Source organism: Sarcophilus harrisii, chromosome 4 (assembly GCF_902635505.1).
Source record: "Sarcophilus harrisii chromosome 4, mSarHar1.11, whole genome shotgun sequence".
Taxonomy (NCBI): domain Eukaryota; kingdom Metazoa; phylum Chordata; class Mammalia; order Dasyuromorphia; family Dasyuridae; genus Sarcophilus; species Sarcophilus harrisii.
The window spans coordinates 31,185,768-31,200,337 of NC_045429.1; the positions used below are offsets into that span (position 1 = coordinate 31,185,768).

Consider the following 14,570-nt stretch of genomic DNA (forward strand, 5'->3'; position numbering starts at 1 on the left):
AGCTGATGTGCAAGAGATGGATGACTCCCAATTCCCTTCATAGCTGCCCGTCCTAGGCAAGGCAAGAGCTGATAATGGCCCTGACTCCAGCACCAGGTACAAACACACCAGACACTGCCTAGCCATGGAGTAACCCCAACGAGGACAGCAGGGACATCTCTATGGTGTCTTGCAAATGGAATCCAAAAAGCTTGCATAGGAAGGATGGAGGAGGAGCAGCACTGAATATGTCACCAAACTGGGTTTTCCTGCACCAGTGGAAGAAGAGGAAGGGGAGCTGAGACACCTCAAAGGTCAGAGGAGTTGGAATCCTACAAAGACCAGTGCTCAGGAAGTCACAATCTCAGATCCATGCTCAGAAATGCCCAAAACTGGGGATGCAGGGACCCTAATGCAGGAAGGCAAGGTAGACCTCACAGGTGTCACAGCCCTTGACACATAATGTTTAATGCTTGCTGAACTGATCAAGGCCTCTGGATATTTCAAAGAAACAAGGGCACTGAGATGGAGTTAGTCAACAAGCATTTATGAAGCACCTCCTGTATGTGTACTTGCTGGGCCAAGGCCTGAGGAAACATGGAGAGGAAAAAGCAGGGCCTGTCCTTAAGGAGACAACAGATACCTAAGCCGGTGTGACGGGCAGGACTGGGGCTGGCAGGGCCCTCAGCTGATCTGGCCAGAGCTGAAGGGACTCCCTCCCACCCCACGGTCACCCAGGGCAACAGCCACAAGCAGGGCTCAGGAGCTCTGTCATCCATGTCTCATACAAGGTTCCTCGGGAGAACTGCCTCGTTTGAGTCCCCCTCCCACCCCCCCAACCTCCTAAAGGAGGCAGCTGCCTGCTCCCCCAGCCACACTTCCCACGCCAGAATCGGCTGTATACCCGCTGAGTACACTGCCTTTCCAAGTCCAAAGTCTCTAAGAAATAAAGCACGAGGCCCGTGTTTGGCTGTGGCCCCCTGTGGAGGAGCCAGGTTGTCAGGTTCTAATCCTGCCCCCGACCTGAACTTCAGGGGGTTTGTGGAGGGAAGCAGGAACCCCTTCCAAGCTGAAGTGAAGGGCATGAGAAGCATCCCTGGGGATGGCTGCCAGGGGCTGACCCAAGGATGCCTGGGATTGGGGGAGAGCCTGATGGGCACCTCTGTGCAAGGGGCAGCCCCAAGAAACCCACAGGCTCTTCCCTCCCTCTCTCCCCCAGAGGCAGGTGAGGAAAGGGGACTCCCATCCTCTTTGGGCAAGTTTTAGTGTCTGGCCTCTGTTCACTTCCACTTCTAAACTGTTAGCCCCTGGAGGCAACTGAATGATGAGGGTGTGTGTGTGTGTGTGTGTGTGTGTGTGTGTGTATGTGTGTGTGTGTGTGTATGTGTGTGTGTATGTGTGTGTGTGTGACAGAGACACAGAGAGTGGCAGGGAGACCCAGACCCAAACTGACTGACAGCTGAATGTAGGGGCCCAAGTCTGAGAGGAGGCTGCTAGGAGCAAGATGCTGCAGAGGTGACTCTGTGAGCCTGGGCTATGGGAAGGGGGTAGTGGGAGGGAGGGGAGTCAAGGCTGCTGGGGCCCTTCCCCACAGAGTCTGGGTAAACCCTCCATCCCAGAACAGGGGGAGACCCTCCTCGTGCCCCCAAGGTGCCACCCCCTCACCAATGTCCTGTAGTTCCCGGCTCTGCTTCTCCAAGAGATCCTCTACATAGGTATTGTGGGAGGCCTCTTGCTTCTCCTTCTCCGTTCTCAGAACCTGAAACCCAAGCAAAGTTTGGGGATCTCCTTCCTGTTTTTATCTATTTCTCTGGAACTTCCCCCAATCCCCAAGGGCCAGAATTTGGAGGTCAATTTCTCTTGAAGATCACCCAGCCCTCCCTGGGGACAATCATGGTGAGAGGGCTCACTTTTCTAGAGCACACTGGTCCAGCAAGCCTGAGATGTGGGTACCATTTTTATTGTTGTTGTTTTATTCTTTTTTTCTTTTCTTTTCTCAATTGCATGACAAAACTGTAAACACTTGCTTTTAAAATTTGAGTCCCATCTGCTCTCTTCCTCCCTCCCCCCCCCCCCCCCCCTCCCCCACCCCCCCCCCCCCCCCCCCCCACCCCCCCCCCCGCCCCCCCCCCCCAAAAAAAAAAAAAACTTTGGGAGGGCAAGCAATTTGGTATAGATTATACGTGTGAAGTCATACAAAATATATTTCCGTATTAGTTATGTTGCAAAAGAAAACACAGATCAAAAAACTACAAACCAAACCAAAGCCCCAAACCCCAAAAATCTAACAAGAAAATTAAGAAAGTATAAAGAGTCTGCTTGGATCTGCATTCTGAATTCATCAGTTCTTTCACCGGAGGCGAGTCCTTTGGAACTGCCTTGGATCATTGTAAAGCTGAGAATAACCAAGTCATTCCCAGCTGTTTATCACACCCAAGGTACACCCATCTACAATGATCTTCTGGTTCTGCTCATTTCACTCGGCATCAGCTCATGGAAGTCTTTATGGGTTTTTCTGAGAGCATCCTGATCATCATTTATTATAACAGAATAGTACTCCATCGCAATATAGCACAACTTGTTCAGCTACCCCTTCTCCCACTGATGAACATCCCCTCAATTTCCAATTCTTTGCCTCTATAACTATTTTTGTACATAACGGGCCCCCTTTTTCTTTTTCTTTTAATCACTCTGGGATACAGCCCTAGTAGAAGCTGGGTCAAAAGATATGCAGAGTTTTATAGCCCTTTGGGCATAGATCCAAATTATTTTACAGAATGGTTGCATTAGTGCACAACTCCAGCAACAATGCATTAGGGTCAATTTTCCCACATCCCCTTCAACATTTGTCTTTTTCCTTTTCATTTGGTATCTTGGAGTTTTAATTTGCATTTCTCTACAAGTGATTCAGAGCACTTTTTTATATGAGTATAAAGAGCTTTGATTACTTTGTTCAAAAACTGCTTGTTCATATCCTTTTATCATTTATCAACTGGAAAATGTCTTGTATTCTTATAAATTTGACTCAGTTTCCTAAACATTTGAGAAATGAAGCCTCTATCAGAGAAACTTGCTATAATTGTTCTCAATTGAGAAAATGTTCTCAATTTCCTTTTGTCCTATTTCCCCCCCATTTATCCTGCTTTCTCTCTTTTCCTCTCTCTCTCCCCTTTTCCTTTCTCTTTCCCCCTCTTTTCTCTCTCCTTCCTTCCTTCTCTTTCACCTGTCTCCCTCTTTCTCCCCTCCTCTGCCTCTTTCCTTCTTTTTCTTTCCCTCCCTCTTTCTTTTTCTCTTTCCCTCCCACTCTCTCCCCCCCCATTTCCCTTTCCTTTCACTATGTCCATTTTTAAATGTATTTTGCTTCTGACTACCACCTTCCCTAATCTCCTTGCTGCCCAATCCTCTTTTCCTTCTACTTTCTTGAAGGGTAAGACAGATTTTGGGCAGAGAGTGGGTAGAGTGCCATGCCTGGAGTCAGGAAGATCCCTCTTTCTGAGTTCACAGATAGGCTCAGACTCTGACTAGCTGTATGATGCTGGCTAAGTCACTTAATCATGTCTGCCTCAATTTCCTTATCTGTAAAATGATCTGGAATTGGAAATGGCAAACTGTAGAGGGCTGGAACCTGGAGAAGCATACTTGAAACAAGGTGTTAAGTCAGTGGAATTGATGAGATGATGGTTCTCTAGTTCACACATGCTCAGTATGCTGTAATGATGTAATTACAATAAGGTATATAAGAGCTGAGAAGGATTGGAAGAGAGACAGTCTATCTTTGACTATCCTCATGGTGGCTCTCCTGCCTCCTGCACTAAGGGGGAGACTGGTTGAGACGGGTAGACTGGCAGACTGCTGAAGGGGATTGGCTCAGACTGAGACTGGGTCAGACTGTGTAAGAGACAATAGAGACTGTGGACTCTATTCTTGTCCTGCTGAGACCAAGACCCAGTTGGAGGACCCCCAGAAAGCCAGCCCAGACATTACAGCAAACCACTCCAGGATTTTTGCTAAGAAAACCCCAGAAAGGGTCACAAAGAGTTGGGCGTGACTAAAAAATTATTGAACTCCAACAAAAAGATAGATTTCTATGCTTAACTGGTTATGTTTATTCCTTTTTTTGAGCCAATTCTGATGAGAAAAAGGTTCTCCCAACTTCCTCATCTTCCCCTCCATCATAAAAGCTTTTACATTTCTTTTATATGAGACAATTTATCCATCTGAATTTTCCCCTCCCACTCCTCTCAGAGCATTCTTGGTTCTCACCCCTTAATTTTATTTTTTTAGATCTCATTCCACCATATCTGGCTCGCACCCTACTCCTAGCTGCCCCAATAGTGAGAACCTTCTCACACGTTACAGGGATCACCTTTCCTCAAATATCACTGTCAGCCTTTAGCTTGATTTTTCTTCCTGCTTCTTGAATCTTGTATTTGAAAGCCTCCTTTTCTGTTTCTCTCTGGTCATGAGGAAGGCTAGTTACACCCCCCTTTCCTCTGCAGGGTTATGTTCACTTTTGCCGGGGAGCCGGCCCTCCCAGGCCCCTCATAATCCGCTACTTGATAGCCTGTGGCCAGGATCCAGAGCCCGGCCGGCAGCTTCTTCACTCTGCTTTCCACAGGCTGTGGCGGTTTGCCGTGGCACGTGTCTGCTCCGCGGCTTGTGTTATGGGGGTGGTCTCCCCCCGGCTGCTTGTGAGGACCCAGGGGTGGCTTCACAGTGTGGGGGCACAGGCAGTTGTGTTTGGGCTGCTCCCAAGTGCTCGGCCCCCAGCCCTCCCGCCCTCTCTCCCTCTGCCTGGTACACAGTGATTAATAAGCGCCCAGCCTACTCCAGAGTTAGTGTATAGGGTGGCTCTTGATGCCCTCATGTTCCCAGCCCTTCCTCCATTCCCACCCTTGTTCCATCTTATCTGGCTCGAGGACAGAAGCCTTCCCTACCCAGGGAGGCTGGATGGCGGCCGCCAGGACCGCCCCAAGTGCAGACAGACCTGGTTCTTTGTCTTCAGGGACTCCATCTCCTGGATGAACTTGTCCGTCAGCTCCTTGATCTTCTCTGTGTAATTCATGTCCTTCAGCCGGAGCTGGTACTCGTTCTCCATCTTGAGCTCTTCCACGCGAGTCTTCAGCTCCAGCATGATCTGGGCCTGTGGAGGGAGAGCGCAGCCTTGGGCCGGGCCTGAGGATTCCCCCTGTATGTGGGGGCAGCCCCTCACCCCATCTTGTGTTAGGAGCCTCCCCCAGCACCAGGAGCAGTGGGTGCCAGCTACGCTGAAGGCCTGGAGTGGCTGGTGGCTCTCTGGGCAAGGCCCCTCTTCTGTGCCCTGTGTCCTTCCTCCCTCCTCTGCTCTCTTCTCCCAGGGAGGAGTCCTCCCTCCTTCCCCCTGCACCTGACTTATCTGGAGCCGCTTTCTGGTCCCTGTCAGAGCCAGCCAGGCCCTGGCACATGGCAGGTGGGGCCCTGAGGGTCCAGAACCCCATACTCTGCACGTATGTGGGCCCTCTGTGACCGGGGTGGAAGGGAGCCAGAGCAAAGGGTGCCCTCTTCAAGGGGAACTTTTCAGAGCTTCCCTCCTGTTTCCCATATTCTGCGGCAAGGTTCAGGTTCACCAACAGGGATACGGTGCCTTTATCCCAGCTCCAGCCCCGCCCCCTGCAGGGTGGCCCCTGCTATGTGGCGGAGCCCTGGATGCCCAGGATGGGGGACTTGTCCAAGGGAACCTCTCGGGCTTGTCTGCCTCAAAGTCGCCCGTTCTCTTTATTTTAATGCCCCTGACCTTTTCCTATGGCCTTCACAGGCCACGTGTAACCTCAATTTTCACTTCTCTCTGGCCCCTGAGGGTCTTGGAACTTTAAGAAGAGGTGCTCAGGCTCTTCCAAGACACTACACACTACACACACACACACACACACACAAAATGTCATGTTCATAAATCTAAATAAGCCACCAGTGAACTTGCCCGGATCTGTAGACTTGGGGTAAATGTCCCACTACCCACTGGGCCACTGGCTCTCCCAAGCCAGCCTCTCTGGCTCCAGATGCCTGTCTGTGTGGGGGAGCCGGTGCCCACAGAAGGGGCTGTGTTGGCTCTGTGCCCCCCAGTGTGGAGACTGCGGTGGGGGTCCAGCTCCCGGGGACCCTCCCGTGTCTTCTTGCAGTGGGATGGGGCAGGCGTCGGCCAGGAGCGGGCACTACGGACAGGCTCTGTGCCAGCCTCACCTTCTCTTCCATGTCTGTCTTGGTGACCAGCACCTCCTCAGAAAAGCCCACTTCCCGCTCCCTCTTGACGCCCCGGCCATCCTTGTCGAAGACCTTCCAGGTGATGAGGCAGCCATCGTCAGCGCTCGTCAGCAGGAACTGGTCGTCGAACGTAATGGTCATCTATGGAAGGAAGGAGTGGGAACAAAGGGGCCGTGAGGGCTACAGTGGGGGCCGTCCAGAGCCCACTCATGGACGGGGCAGACGGGGCTCTCCATGGCCTCTGCGGCTTCTGCACAAAGGCGTTCCCCACTATGGGGCCCTCCCGACTGGCTGTAGGCTTCACTTAGGCCAAGAAGCTCTAAGGACAGGGGAGGGGGCAGGACCAGCAGCACCACTGCTGGAGGGGGATGGCTCCCAGCCCATAGCTGTCCAGGCCATTGGCCTAGTGCCATGAAAGGCTGTGCCCGTCCCCCGGCTGTGCCCCGTCCCCCAGCTGTGCTCCTTCCCCTGGCTGTGCCCCATCCCCTGGCTGCGCCCCTTCCTCCCGGCTGTGCCCATCCCCCAGCTATGCCCCTCGGGAGTGCTGACTCTGCCCTGCCTTCCCATCCAGGTCTCTCCAAGCCTACAGGCAGAGGCAGGGCTGTCCCAGGAGGGAGTCTCTGTTGCCAGGGAGCAGTGGATAGCCCTTTGGGGTGCCTTGAACACCTGGGAGTCGCTCCCTGCGATCTCAGAACCTGTGGGATGGCCAGCTGCCCGATGGTGGCCAGAAGAGAAGATTTCCACGGAGCCTTGGAAACCTCTCAATGTTTGTCATTAAAAGACACTGGAACAACTGTTTAAATCCCAACTACCTGGAGCTTTTTTTCACAGGGAGTTGGCCAAGGAGGGACAGGGGCAGAAGATGTCCAGAAGAGTGGAGGAAGGGGGAGGCCGAGGGCTCTTCTCACCTTGGTGACAGGCCCAGCATGTGCCTGGTACTCGTTGAACTCCTTGCTCACGGGCAGGGGGTACTTCATGGATCGGACAGTGCCCATTGAGGTGCCCACAAACATCATGCGCCCAGAGTGGGAGATGACCAGCGACGTATAGACAACATCAAAGGCAGACACTTCCCGAAGCACCTGGGACATGGAGAGCTCTGCTCAGGGGCTGAGCCCGAGCCTCTCATGTAGAGCCAGACCCTTGCCACCCTTGCCAATGGAGGGCTGGTCAGCGAGGAGCGGTCAGCGTGGGACAGCCAAGTCTGGAGGGCAACTGCCAGCTTGCTGACTTGGTTCCCTCCTCCCAACTCCAGCCTCTGTATGCTGTAGGTGTGTGATAAACGCTTGCTCAGGGGCACAGCAGAGGAAGGAGGAGCAAGAGAACACACAGCAGCAATTCTATTGTGTTCCCCCACTGCAGATGGCTCCTCAATCTCCTCAGAGGGACTAACTGGGGAACCCCCCAGCCCATCCTGAGCCCTCTTTTCTATTCTCTTTCACTTGGTGACTTCATCAGCTTCCATGAATTCAATCTTCACCTTATCTAAGCAGATGAATTTCAAATCCATCTCTCTCAGGCCCTCACCTCCCTTCTGAGCCTCAGCCCTGCGCCACAAACTGGGCAGGACGTCCCCCAGAACAGCCCTTGTCCCCTTCCCCCCTCTTTTCAATGTTTGTTCTGATGGCTGTGCTCTCTCTTAGAAGGGAAGGTACCGGCCTTCTGCTCGCGTTGTGTTCTACACCCGACTGAGGGTGACTGACAGGTCTCACACCCATCAGGGAGTCACAAGGGTGTCTGCCCCACAAATGGGAAGACTTTCCCCAGGGGAATGGTGAATGAGAACAGTCCATGCCAGCGGCCATGAAGTGGCATCTGAGCAGTGTGGCCAGCCCTCTGGGCTCTCTGCAGCAGGTTTCAATGTTTGGCAGTTTGGCTCGAGAAAGGACTTCAGGGTGCAAGATCCGAGCTTGCCAGATCTTCCCAAGGCACCTCCAATGGAAGGGATGCCATCCTGGCACGGCGCTGGTAGACTGTGCACAACAATGAGATCAGTGCCCCAGCTCTGCAGACCCTCAGGTTGGTCGTCAGCCTAATACCTCCATCTCTCCATCACAAGATCATTGGAACTGGTTTCAATCATTTCATTGTTGAAGAGGGCCACATCCAAAGAATTGATCATCACATAATCTTGTTGTTGTCATCTCCTGGTGATCTCCTGGTCCTCCTCATTTCACTCACCATCAGTTCCTGTAAGTCTCTTCAGGACTTTCTGAAATCCTCCTGCTGGTCATTTCTTATAGAACAATAATATTCCATAACATTTATATACCATTACTTATCCAGCCATTCTCCAACTGATGGGCATCCACTCAGTCTCCAATTCCTTGCCATTACATAAAAGGCTGCCACAAACATTTTGGCACATTTGGGTCCCTTTCCCTCCTTTGAGATCTCTTTGGGATATAAGCCCAGTAGAAACACTGCTGGATCAAAGGATATGCACAGTTTGATAACTTTTTGAGCATCGTTCCAAATCGCTCTCCAGAATAGTTGGATCTGTTTACAACGCCACCAACAATGTATTAGTGAAGTGGGTTGTGGTCCCCTTAAGAAACTAGTCCTTTCAGATTGATTTATTCCTTTCTGATTCCCATTCTAGCTGATGCATTATCAGTTCAGCCAAGATCTTCAGCCAAGATCTTTGATTCATAAATCCTGGTCAAAAGCACCCCTTTGAATTCCAATAGGAGATCTGGGCTTTTCCAGCTTCCATCGGATCTGAGCCAACTTGGGCTCTCCCAGCCCATTCTAATGATCTGCTCAGGTTTCCCCACCAGGCAAAATCTAGCTCTCTAGCCAACTTGGGACTCCACCCACGGGCCCCTTTACCTAAATCTCATTATAAAAGAGCCAAGCTGGGGCCCTCTCTTTGAAGAGGTTCCAAACATGCCAGCTTTATACCTGGCATGCCAAGGATCTCTGCCCACTAGAATCCTGTTTCCCGTGCCCTCTTATCTCTACCTTCACCGTTTACCAACTAGACTTTAACCTTACTTCCAAACCCCATAATAAACCTCTTTTATCAATCTAGGTTTTCGGATCTGTAAATTTCTTTACAGGGGACTCCTGCACCACTACTAGACCTCATTTAACTCCGTATTCTTGCTCTGAATGCAAAGGGGTTAAAGGGGAGCTTCATTTGACTCCCTGTACCCCAAACCTGCCATTAGACCTCATTTTCATTTGGGTACCCCAAATCTATACCTCATCATTAGGGTCCCAGTTTTACCACATTTGGATGACCATCTTTCAAGTGAAGGTTCGGCTGATTAAGGAAGATTCTAGCAAGAATCCTGCTAGAAGTGACAAAGATCACCTTCCTGTGGTTGTCACAGGACAACTTATTTCATTTTCCTTTATATAGTCAAGACAATGGAAGCATCCTTGAACTCCTGGGGGATAGCCTTCACATAAGCTGGAAAATTTCCATCAGCTTGTGCACAAGCAATTATTGCACAGTGAAATAACAATAAAATGGTAGGATGCCTTTTGATTTGAGCATAAATTGGATTTAAGTGAGACAGAGTTGTGTGAACTCTTCAGCTTCACTCTCTCCCAATCACTGGAGTCCCATGGCAGGACAAAAGTCAGTACAGAACACTGGTTCTGGATGCAATGGATAACCTTGGAGACTGATCCAGCTCCAAGAGCTCTAGGAGACATGCTTCTGCCATCTTCACAGTCCACTGAGACAAAATGTTCTCATTTGCTCCTTCTTCTAGTCTTCACATGGTTGGGGCTGAACCTCCCTAACTCGCAGGTAGGTCCGAGACCCGTTAGTTACCTTCAGCCTAATTTAGCCCATATGCTGACATGGTTTTACTGGGATGTGGCTGCTGTTCATGCTACAGCTTCTCAGAGCTGTGGATGAGCAGTGCTGAAAAGAGCTTGGCAGCCCTCACCCCAGAGAGCCTAGTGCTCCCTGAATACCCCATACACCTTATGATGGAAATAGAAGGCAGTTAGCTAACTGACTGGCTCGGGGATGACCGACCATGCTCCTGGTTACCCTTAAGTAGAAAGATGGAATTAGTCAAGTCAACAAACAGCTCTGAAAAAAGAAAGATGGAATCAGTCAAGTGAAGGATCAATTCTGAAAAAGAAGCAGCCAGTTTTTGAGAAAGAATAGTTGCTCACCCTTTGGGCCAGGGCCAGGAAGGGGACTTCTCTCTCTTCTTTATACCATCAAAAGTGCTGTTTTTCAGGTGAACTAATTGCTGAGTAGGTTGGTACAATACAGAAAGTGTTGGACTGGAATTGGGAAAACCCGAGTCCAAATCCAACATCAAACCCTTATTTGTAGTATGACTTTGGGAAAGTCATTAAACCTTTGCCTCAACTGTAAAATGGGGATAATAAGAGCATCTATCTCTCTGATAACATTATCTTCCTCTCTGAGTGGTTGTAAGGATCAAGTGAGATGACATCTGGAAAGCACATAGTAGGTACTTAGCAAATGTTTATTCTCTTCTTCTTCTCACCCCAAGTGGAGTAGGCCAGTTAAGGCACAGCACTGGAGGAGCTTTGTGAATTTAGAGAGCTTGCCCTGGTAAGCAAGAACTGAGCTATGGAGAATAACAGTCAGGGATCCCAGCTGAACCTGCCCAGCACAGACACTGTACTTAGGGGAAACCTCATGAAGACATTCTTAAAGAAAGGAAAGAACATTGTGTTCCTACCTCTGACTAGAGGTATTAGTGTCCAGGGTATTTCTTACATATGTATTTCTCTAGCTTTATATTCCATATGTGTTTAAATTCTTCCCATTGATGCGGTGTGGGGAGGGTTTATGGAGAGAATGATTTATTTCTATTTTTTCATGTCATGTCATTTCAGTAAATATCTTTTCTTTGAGGCAACTGTGTGTGTGGTCAATTATTAAAGGTAAACACATTGGTGGGGGCTCACGAGTAATATTTTTAGGATCATAACACTACAGAATAACTTGAACCTTCAAGCAGTTGCCCTTCTGGAGTCCCAACTTGCAAGTATGAGTTAGGAGAAGATAGTTCAAGAGAGTGGGCTGTAATGAATGGGCTTAATCTGGGATGCCCTACGTACTTACAGGAGGACCCAACTGAAGAGTTTTCCAATCTGGGATTTTCATCCCCGACACCAGCTAGTCAATCATGAATGTCTGGTATCTTGCTCCTTGGGGTCTACCCCAGCCCTTCTCCCAGTGTCATGATCTTGCTCACCGAAGAATCTGCAATCTCTTTGAGAGTTTGGTCACTTCCAACAGCAAAAATGATTTTAGAGTCAGGAGAGATGGTCACACAGTTGTAGCTGCAAGATTTGATCACGCACTCAGTCTCCCTCTTTCCCGAAGTCAGGTTCCACTCATACACGGCACCATCTGTGCCGCAGGAGATCAGCTTGCTGTCATCCAAATTCCATGCGATTGACTTGATCTGGAAGAGTACAAAGATTGGCCCTGGTAAGGTGCTGTAGGCCTGGAAAATCCAGGTTAGCCAGCATTTTTTGAGCTTTTATGTGTAAGGCACTGGGGGATATATAAAGAAATGAGAATCTCTTTGGAGCATTCAATCCAGACACAATAAAGACATACAAATTTAACTGATATAAACTAATCACTGTGATGAAAACATCAAGAACTTAAAAGCTGCCTTAGTTGGCAAATGCTTAATTAGTTTGCCTAGTGTAGACGTAAGGCAATGCCAATTTAGTAGGGCAACTCCTCTGTCAAATCATATAGATGATGGATGGAAGAGATGGTCTTATCAGAGAAAAGCATTGAGGAAAACAGAAGAAAAATGATTGAGCCCCTAAGAGAAAGTAATTTATGAGTGAAAACAGAAGTAAACAATGAACAGAAATAGTTCTGCAATATGGCATCTTGTGTCTCGGGGGTGGGAGGGCAGAGAAATCACAGTTGGAGGCCTGGTTGTGGATGTGTCTGTAGCGGAGTCTGGAAAAGCAATAAAGGGGAACCAAGATGGGATCTAGGCCAAGTTAAGGAGTACTGGGGCACAGTCTCATGCTCTGGCAGCATGCATGGGGCAAGGGTCCCAGTTACTCACCGCATGGGTACCAAGCACTGAGTTATGTGGGAATAAGGGTTACTTTCCCCCTCCCTGTAAGACCTTGTGATCTTAAAAATCAGATTTGGGGTCTTGGCCTGTTTTATTCATCCGCTTCAGTTCTAGACATAGGCAGTGAGATCTCTGGACTGGAGATCTTGAGCCGTGGTGAATATGGAGTCAGAGTGGGAACTGGATGCTGCCAGTTCAGCAAGGAAGGCATGAGAAGCAGGCTACAGGGATGCAAACCCAGGGGTTTTGGACTCAGAACTTGTGGGGCCATGCTATGTAGGTAATGAGATAAGGTATGAACCACATTCAGAGTCTCCAAAGGCTGGGGAAATTGTCAGGGGGATTGGGCCTCCCAAATACTGGGGGAGGGCTGAAGTAACTATTCTTTTGTAAAAGCTGATTCGACTAGAAAGTGATGGAATGGAACTAGGGTGTAGGGGACCCCCCAAATTGGGTGCACACAAACTAGTGGAGGTTTGAGCCACTGGCAGAAACTAGATAGCCCCGATCGCCTTCAGCATGCATACTGGAAAGTTCTGGCTTTTAAGCAGTGAAAGCTGAAGTAATCACTGTTACATTTGAAACAAATTTTTTTTTTTTAATTGTAAAGGTGGAATAGACTTATTCAACCTCACTACACTTAAAATGATAAGATACCCAATCAATCAATCATAGATCTCAACAAAGTCTAAAAACTTTAAAGTTATTTGATGAAGTGAAATGATGCTAGATGGGTGATCTGTTACAAATGGAAGAGGGTTTTCTTTGGCTCTCTAGGTCTCATATAAAAGTATCAAGATGGTTGGAACTGAGGCATTCGAGCAAGTCAGAAAAAGAGGAAATATTCAGCAAAGCTCTGAGGAAGAACTGCCTGAGATGGGAAGGGGGAAGGAAGAAAGGCTTCAGCTTCAGCCTATCACTTTTATCCTGAAGAAAACCGGCAAGTTCTGAAGGCCCACAGGATTCTGGACTCCTCTTTTCATTAGAGTTATTTTCATCAGGCTTCAGCACTGTCCCTCAAGGACAGCAGCAACTGGTGGCAGTGTCTACACTGATGGCCAATTATTGACCAGATACAAGTTCACTATGCTTCATGGAGCTTCCTAAGTACTCTATAAATGGAAGAAAAGGATTTCTAGCAATCAGAAGCTGATGACTTTACCATGTGGACTAAGTGTGAGCCCTATTTCCCATGGATTTTGCACATATTTGTGGCAGCGAATGTCAGACTTTGGAATGGTATATTTGGCATTTTACTCTACCACCTTTATTATTTTTTGCAAGGCAATTGGGGTTAAGTGACTTGCCCAGGGTGGCACAAACTAGTAAGTGTTAAGTATCTGAGGCCAGATTTGAACTCAGGTTTTTCTGATTCTAAATCCAGTGCTCTATCCACTGTGCCACCTTGCTGCCCATTATTGTATCAACTACATATTGTTTTCCTGATTCTGCTTTACTGTACTTTGCATCAGTCCAGGTAAATCTTTCCATGAATCTCTGTATTCATGTTTATTGTTCATTGTTTCTTCCATTACATTCATGTACCAACAACTGGTTTGGCCATTCTCCAACTGATGAATATATTTGGTTTCCAGGTTCTTAATAATCACAGAAAATGCTGCTATAAACATTTGGGAGTACATAGAGACTTTTTTTTAATGTCCAATTTGTTTTTGGTGAAAAATCTTTTATGAAAGTTCTAAGAAAAGTAGATCAACAATATGTTCATTTATGTTGGCTCTACATTTTCCCAATATTAAAAAAATGACTTCTTATATTAGGTGGCCAAATTTTCATATACCATACTATCCTCTGGAAAAAGCATTTTTCGCCTTTTTCAATAAAGATGATTTTGGATTCTGAAAGAAATTTTGATTCAGACACCACCATTTCATGAGTTCTATTTACTGGATCACTTAGTGGATACATGTAGCAGTACATACCTAGCATAAGTTTACAAGTGGAATTTCTGGGTTAGAAAAGGATATGGATCCACTTTATTTACATACTTAAAACTTGCTTTCCAGAATTGGACCAATTCACAACTCAATCCACAATGTGTTAGTGGGTCCATTTTCTACCCAGGGTTTCTGGGTATGTGTTAGGGGAGCAACATGTTAGTGGCTGCTGGGTGTTATGGGAGCCACATACTAGTGTCTGCTGGGGATCTAATTCTGACCAGCAAAATAGATCCCTCCATGTGAGAGGATGAAAAGATACAAGGAACTGAAAGGCAGCAGTATTCTCTGGCCTCTCTCCTCTTTCCTCTTGCCTCCAATTTATTTCATTTCCAATTCA

At 48.2% G+C, this 14,570-nt stretch overlaps 1 protein-coding gene across 1 annotated transcript in view; it reads right to left on the reverse strand.

Annotated features, from left to right (window-relative positions):
- CFAP57 (cilia and flagella associated protein 57) overlaps window positions 1-14,570 on the reverse strand; it is a 43,804-nt gene that overhangs the window by 11,022 nt on the left and 18,212 nt on the right. Inside the window, exons 10-14 of the mRNA XM_031969292.1 lie at window positions 11,418-11,630; window positions 7,125-7,298; window positions 6,196-6,357; window positions 4,967-5,122; window positions 1,645-1,738 (exon numbers count right to left, since the gene is read on the reverse strand). Coding sequence (XP_031825152.1) covers window positions 1,645-1,738; window positions 4,967-5,122; window positions 6,196-6,357; window positions 7,125-7,298; window positions 11,418-11,630 — 799 coding nt within the window. The remainder of the gene's footprint in view (window positions 1-1,644; window positions 1,739-4,966; window positions 5,123-6,195; window positions 6,358-7,124; window positions 7,299-11,417; window positions 11,631-14,570) is intronic.